The following is a 7,553-nucleotide window of genomic DNA, read 5'->3' as shown; positions in this document are numbered from 1 at the left end:
TGGGAAGTCTTTAGCTGGGTCGTCTCAATGATTCAAAGATGCAAATTGTAATACATTATGTTACCCAAATTTTGCTTGAGAATTAGGTTAAAGGTATTTTACCTGTGGAATATTCAGTTACTGATACGGAAATCTAAATAAGTAGGTAATTCAGTTGATCGAATAACTCAACCCCATCATCGGAACCGATGGAGAACCACTCACTATCTAGAATGAGATTATCTAATGTGCACCTTGTTAAAAGATGGGTAATTGCTACTTGCGAAACATTAGACCCTTTCTTCTAGTAAGTCAAACGATATTGTAGAAGAAGCTCCACCCAGGGCAAACTGAATTCAAATTATAGCTAAATGGTATTACTGAAATTACAATTGGAATGGAATAACAGAATTATCGGCGGATCGACGGAGAAATAATAATTTTGTGATATTTGGTTATATCACTTTGCGTTGTGTGTTTAAATACCACTGAAGATGACTTTGTAGCTCATCTTACCGGGATCGATTAAGTACCAGTGAAGTGCCGTTCGTCAATTTAATGAATTACCATTTTCCCACAAGTTTCTGACCTTTTATTGATGTTAGAAAAAAATTAAGGGCGCCGAATTAACAGAGTCGTCAGAGAATCGGAGGAAACATTTGAAATCCAAGTTCTGAGTTGAAATCTCGCTGATATACAATTTGACTTTCATTCTTCCGGAGTTGGAGGCTCACTTAAAATTTTTGACTGTGTATGTGTGACATAAATAATTGTCAAATATTTGTAAAGCAATGATTAAATTTTGCAGTGGAATGGTCAGATCAGTGATAGGATATAAAATTAGTAGTTCTGTGATATTTAGTTAAATTCCACTGAGGACGACTTTGCCTTTCATCTTTCTTAGATCGTAAAACAAGCACCTGTCAAGCACCGAGAGTATAAGTAATTGATAACTACCTACTTCCAAATGTACTGCTTTAAAGAAAGTATTATAAAGTTTTGCGTGAAAGACGGTGAACCACAGAATTAGCGGGATAAAAATCATTTGGTCCGGTGCGGTAACGATTCCGCCAATCTATCGCTCCAAACAATGTCTTATATAGATACAGTCGTAAATTTGGAGGAGAGATTTAAACGTGGAAATTGAACCCAGAACCTGAAAAGGCAGGTTATTTTATCGAACTCGAAAGTGATGTTGATCTCGATGAGACTTGAAGTGAGGACGTGATGCTAATAATAATAATAATAATAATAATAATAATAATAATCCTTTCTACTGAAGGCACAAGGCCTTGAAATTTTGGGTACTCAATTTATCGACCCCCCCCACCGGGGGTTAAACATAGAGGGGCAAACAGAACATGTGAGACATAAAACATATAAAAATAAAATGAATGTTATAACGTAAAAAATGGAAATGGAACCACTCGCTTCACTTACGAATGGCCTCATTTTCTTCTTTTTAAATCCTGAACCAGGGTTAATTTATTAACAGTTAAAATTAGTAGAATTTACTCAGTATACCATTCGTCTTCCTTCCAATAATTGGTTATTACCATCATTAAAAAAAAAGGAATCCTTATAATAATACTTCTTATGTAGATAGCTGCAGAGTAACGTAGCGAACCATGTTCTTTAGATATTTTTTGTAGCAAACATCTTATATAAGTAACTCATTATTTATATTTCCTTTTTACCTGATTTTAGAAATGGTTTAATCTGTCTTAAAATAATGGAATTGCCACCAGTAACACTTATATAGCTATCTTTCTGGTGGTTTTGTATTTTAGTAATATTTTACAAAATAACCTATGCAATATCGATAAACAAAAACGAAACAGCTTGACAATTCCTTTAATGTAATTATAACAAAAAAGATACAGACATTGTTTGTTGCTAAAAATAAGCCTCCTTTTGTATAAAAAGGTAATTCGAGAAAAAAACAACAAAAAAAAAAGACACTGCTAGCTGCCTCGGTATTGGAAATTTATTGAGTAAGTACCGAGCTGTTTTGTTTTGGTTGTACAAAATAGTTGATTGCAAAGATGGGTTTCCGGAGATGGTGTTAATACTGTTGTGGAAGTCGAGTGTTTGTTTCAGAAAATACTTTTATGCAAAACAAACCAATTAACCAGATACCCCACCCCCACCGGTAGAGAATGTCGAAGTCGCTACTGAATGTTTATAAACAGCAAAACCCGGACGCATCTTGTCAACTAAGTAAATCGACTCTTGGCTGTGTTCCTAAATTAAATAACAGAAACAATGACAACTTCGAACAGGATAATGGAAGCGATGGCTCCGTTGGTGATCGGTTTCGTAGTCATACAATTGGTGAACGAATTAACGAAGCCATTTGGGAAAATTGTCGAAGAAGTATTGGTGAGCCACTAAACAATTCCAGGGTTACTGACAGAAGCAGCAACTATGGTTCAACAAACTCGAGAACATTGTATGGGAAAGCATATGTCGACAAAAATCCTTCGATCCCAACAGCGACAGAATCAAAACAATCAGGGATAACTACTAAACATATATGTGAACCTAAGACTGAACCTTCAGTAGAGCAAACCGATCGGCCAGATCGTTTGAATATCAATAATTCGCAAACAGAAATATCTCCCCTAAATGCAAACACAAAGGAAGAAATGCAGTCAATCAATCGGCATTTTGCTCCTAATATGTTACAAAACACTGTAGCCAATAAAACTGCAGCCTTACCTGATGTCGGGTTAGCCGAGTCGAAACGTTTCCCTTCCGATGATCCCGAAAGCAGCCAAACACTACATGTGGTCCTACTGGATGTGTCTAACCCTAATACGCATCAGAAAAAGAGAGAGATGAAAGATTTTAGCAGTCTTACGACAGCTGGTCCGAATTTGTTAGAACACCAATCAGACTCACAATCGAACGGGAATTTAAATAATGTGTCAAAAGATCCGAGTGAGCAATTCATTAGATCCAGAAAATGCGTAAAAAATATCGAACACAACAACAATAACTATAATAATTTTCAAAGAAGTGCGGATAATGAGAAAAAATTCAACGGTGATTTAAAACCTGGAGTTGAATATGGAAATAAGACGTCCTTTAATATGCCTGCTGTATTTATGAATTCTTCATCTACTAGTAGAGGGGACAATGCTGGCCCGTCTAATTTCTGGCAGCCTGATTTAGTTGCAATGCAAGATGATCAAACGTTAGAGCAAGTTCCTATCAATAAAAAACCACGCCAAACGGTTAACGATCAGTTTAGTGTCTGTGTACCTTCTCCAGCTCGCTCACCTTTCAAAAGTGTGTTGCCAAGCAATAATTTGCAAATCGAGCCAGTAATGAAGAAAGCTACCGTTTCAGTAACTAATAAAGAAGCTATTGCTGTCAAAGAGTCTATGGAATGCACTACAGTTGGATATCGGTCAGTGCCATCGGGCAATTTCACCGCTTCTCAAACTGGAAAAAACCCAGCTATTTCAGGAAATTCAGCATTCAGACCAAACCTGGTTACGTATCTGGTTTTAAACCAAGAGAATAAAGCTGTCATGAGTAACTGTATTTTGCCGCAACCAGATAATTTATCTCAAGGTTTAAATTTTCCTTCGCAAGAAATGCATCGTCAGTTAATAGAACACACGGGACAAATACAGACGAATCCAGTACAAAACTATGTAACTGTGGCTAAAACAGATCAACTGATTCCGTGCATGGTAAGTCGTCCAAATGTGTTCCAAGGTGTTTGTAGGCAAGCGAATCAAGCTAATAGTTTGAGTCACTGTAATGGAGAGAATAATTTGATACAATTTCGAAACCAAATATTATGGCAGCATCTGCAAGAGCTGCATAGAAAACAGGCAATCGAGTGTCAACTACCGTCATGTCACTATAGCCAAAACACTCAGGACTCAAATGCTTCACATGTCGAACCATGTAACGAAATAAAGAATCCTATAAACGCACGATCACCACATGTTTCTGATAGTAATTTTATTAAAAAATTTCGGATCCTATTTCCGACTTTGAAAGCGTCATTGCGTAAAGTATTTAAAACTTCTTCTGAAGCAGTCTCTCAGAATATTGCAGGAAATCATTCGGAGAAAATGTTTATAAAGGACTTTGAAAATTCCCTTGAAGATTTAATGGGAATTTTGGATAGGGCTGAGATTTATTTGCAATCTGCGAAAGAAATCCAGATGCAGTCATTTCATGATACCTGGTTTACGCCTTACAAATGTCAAGACCAAATACCGTCTAAAACCTACTCGGACTACTGCAATGTGGCGATCAAGCAAATTAAGGTCGTCCAAGAAATCCACGATGCTATGTTATTTTTGAATAGTTTCAATAATAATAATGATAAAGAACTGAACAAATGAACATATCTGAATCAATGTTAACTTTTTTGTTTAAAGTTTTTATTATAACATTTTGGTTTTCGTTATTTTCCAGATCAATCAAACAATATTAGTAATATTGATCTGCTGAATGATAGTAATATTGGTGTATCTTGATAGGATCATTTTGCCAATGAGAAACACACGCACTGACAGAATATTCATCCCAATACACAGAATCTACTTTAATACCCGATTTCACACACGAAAAATAAACTTGCAAAACTCCTACAAAAACTAAGGTAATATTGATTTCAAATTCTGGTACAAGGCCGGCAATTTTGGGGGTAGGGTAAATCAGCTGGCACGTATTTTATCGATCCCGAAAAGATGAAAGGCAAAGTTGACCTCGGCGAAATTTGAAATTGGAACGTACAGACAGACAAAATGCCGCTAAGCGTGCTACCAATTCTACCAGCTTGACGACTTCGGGGAGAAAAAGGTAATGTTAGTAATGCTTGGTGGCATTTTGTTCGTCTTTGTTCTTTGTTCAAATTCCACCGAGGTCAACTTTACTTTTCATTCTTTTGGGGCCGATAATATAGATAGCAGTTGAGTACCGGAATCGATGTAATCGATCTACCTCTCCCCCCGAAATTGCTGGCATTGTGCCAATATCGTGAAAAAGAAAGTATCTGGGATTTATGCCAAAAATACCACTCCATTTGTTTACTGAACTAATAAAAACGTGTTAATGTTGAATGAAACTATGCCTGCATAATATCTAAAATTATTGATTTTATTACCTAAGGTTGGTATATTTTTGAGAAAACTAGTCTGTTACCTACTTGTATTTATTTATACAATGTCTATGGCTGATTTATAAATGAACATTTCTATTTTATTAGGAAAAGGAAACCTAACATTTTTTTATAAACGAATAAAATTTAAGTTTGAAAATGTCAACCAAAATACTAGTCTTTTTTCGTTTTTCCTTATTTGCATTTGTTTTGCTATTAATGTGATGTAGGAGACTGGCTTCCAGTAAGATAAATAGTTTACTATCCTGTTTAGATTGACTGGGGAAGTCAATTGATTCTGAGAGATACTTTACAAATGTATGCCCTTTATCCTAATTAAACGCAAATACTTCTGTCACAGTTTTCTGTCAATTGAAATTTGAAAAAAAAAAAAAAAAAAAAAAATATAGTCGACGTGAGAAGTTATAATTGCTCCGGTTGTTAAACTTTAACTATTGGTTTCAAATTTGACACAAGGCTAGCAACTTCGTGGGAGAGAGTAAGTCGATTATATCGCCCCCAGTACCAACTGGTACTTATTTTATCGTCACTGAAAGGGACGAAAGGAAAAGTCGGTGTATTTTGAACTGAGAACGTAGCGGCAGACGAAATACTGCTAAGCATTTCGCCCGGCGTGCTCCCGATTCTGCCAGCTCGCCGCCTTGTTAAACTTTAACTATTGGCAATATAATTCAACACGTCAGCTATGTTCTACCAAGTAATTATAAGACGATCTGTACCAATGATATCTTCAATTAGAAAGATTTTGACAAATAAAAAATTCGTTTATATATATGAAAATAACTTGGACCATCTAATTGTTGTAGGGGCGCCGTCGTGGCACATGGGTACCTTTAACGCTCTGGGACCTGATACAGCCTGTCCGACATCAGATTCCTTCCAGAAGAGAGAAATTCATGCCGGAAGAGAGAAGATTCGACTATAGTTGATAGTGGGATTTGAACTTGCAATGTAGCGAGCCTGAACCATTACTGTAAGGCAATTTATTCGAATCAGTAAAGCCTCTGCCAATCGGACTTCCTATATGTATGTTTTCGTATATGCGTGTGTCTAAATACATGTGTGTGTGTGTCTGATCAACTAATTTTACATTCATACACAGATAAATGAAACATGCTTATATATGTATGCGATTTAAAGAGAAAATGTAGAAAAAATTTAAATAAGGAATTTGATTAATTTCAAAAATGCAAATTTTATTTCCTTTGAGAAGTTTTGCAGTCTTGAAATCGCCATAGAAATTCTGTCTTTTCCTTTACATTTTCTTTCTTCTGTCTGTTCCTACATTCAGAACTGGGGAGGCCTGAAATGAAGTTGATTATCAAAATATAGCTCCGTATTAACTATTAGTTTCAAATTTTGGCACAAGGCCAGCAATGCCAGGCGAGGAGTGAAGTCGATTACAACTGGTACTTATTTTATCGACTCCGAAAGGATGAAAGGCAAAGTTGACCTCGGTGGCGTGTTGACTCTGAATATTAACACGCACGAAATGCTGCTAAGCATTTTGTCTGACGTGTTAACGATTCTACCAGATCGCTGTCTTCTCCATACTAAATATTGATTTGAAATTTTGGCACAAGGCCAGTAATTTGGAGCGAGGGGGTAAGTCGATTCTGTTGACACTAGTATTCAACTGGGGATCTTTTTTAAAACGGGGGCCACATTTTTCATTAACGAAACACTTTGAAACTTGGAACACTGGTAGAATGTGTCATATAAAACATCTTTTTCTCTTAGTCTTCTTTAAAAAAAAAGAAATCTCTAAGTTATTCCATGTTAAAGTTGTCGTATTTCTGTAATTTCAACCAATCACTGACGTCCATTCAGCCGATATACATTAAGTGCCGACTACATAAACAAACGATTCTGAAACAGTTCTATCGGTGATAGGGTTAGGGTTAGGGTAAAACAGCAAATTTAAAAAGAAAAAAAGCAAAACGAAGCTATGGAAATTAAATACGCTTTACACTGCTTAATCAGCCAAAGGAGTAAATATAAACAACTGAATACTTGTCAGTGATTGGTTGAAATTATCGAAATAAGACAATTTTTTACATGAAATAAATTCGAATACAAAAATATTTTTCTGTTCTATAACACAAAATAGATAAGTATCCGAAGTTTGAAAGTCTTTCCGTACCAAAAACACTACGTAAAACATTAATGAAAAATGTGGCCCCCGTTTTAAAAAAGATCCTTCAACTGGTACTTATTTTATCAACTCCGGAAAGATGAAAGGTAAAATCAAACTTGGCAGCACGTGAACGAATGAAGTGCCGCTAAGCATTTTGCCCAAAGTTCTAGCCATTCAACCAGCTCGCCGCCTTCTCTGAATTAAATATTAATAACGAAGAACCTTAGGCAGATACATCGTAGGCGAGTGGTTAAGTCGGTGTTTCATAACTTCGAGATTCTGCGTTCG

General features: G+C 36.0%; 1 protein-coding gene across 5 annotated transcripts in view; it reads right to left on the bottom strand.

Annotated features, from left to right (window-relative positions):
• Positions 1-6,298: 6,298 nt before the first annotated feature.
• The window catches only part of LOC106873828 (uncharacterized), a 147,744-nt gene continuing 146,489 nt past the window's right edge, over positions 6,299-7,553 (bottom strand). For all 5 annotated transcript variants that reach the window (XR_016241842.1, XM_089351979.1, XM_052967965.2 and 2 more), the window contains one exon: positions 6,299-6,431. Coding sequence is in view for 3 of the 5 variants with exons in the window: in XM_089351979.1 (XP_089208105.1) it covers positions 6,416-6,431 (16 nt within the window). In the remaining 2 variants the exon portion in view is untranslated. The remainder of the gene's footprint in view (positions 6,432-7,553) is intronic.

This window comes from Octopus bimaculoides, chromosome 5 (genome assembly GCF_046866305.1).
Source record: "Octopus bimaculoides isolate indiv1 chromosome 5, ASM4686630v1, whole genome shotgun sequence".
Taxonomy (NCBI): domain Eukaryota; kingdom Metazoa; phylum Mollusca; class Cephalopoda; order Octopoda; family Octopodidae; genus Octopus; species Octopus bimaculoides.
Note: the sequence above shows the minus strand (reverse complement) of the source record. Positions and strands in the feature narration are given on the sequence as shown.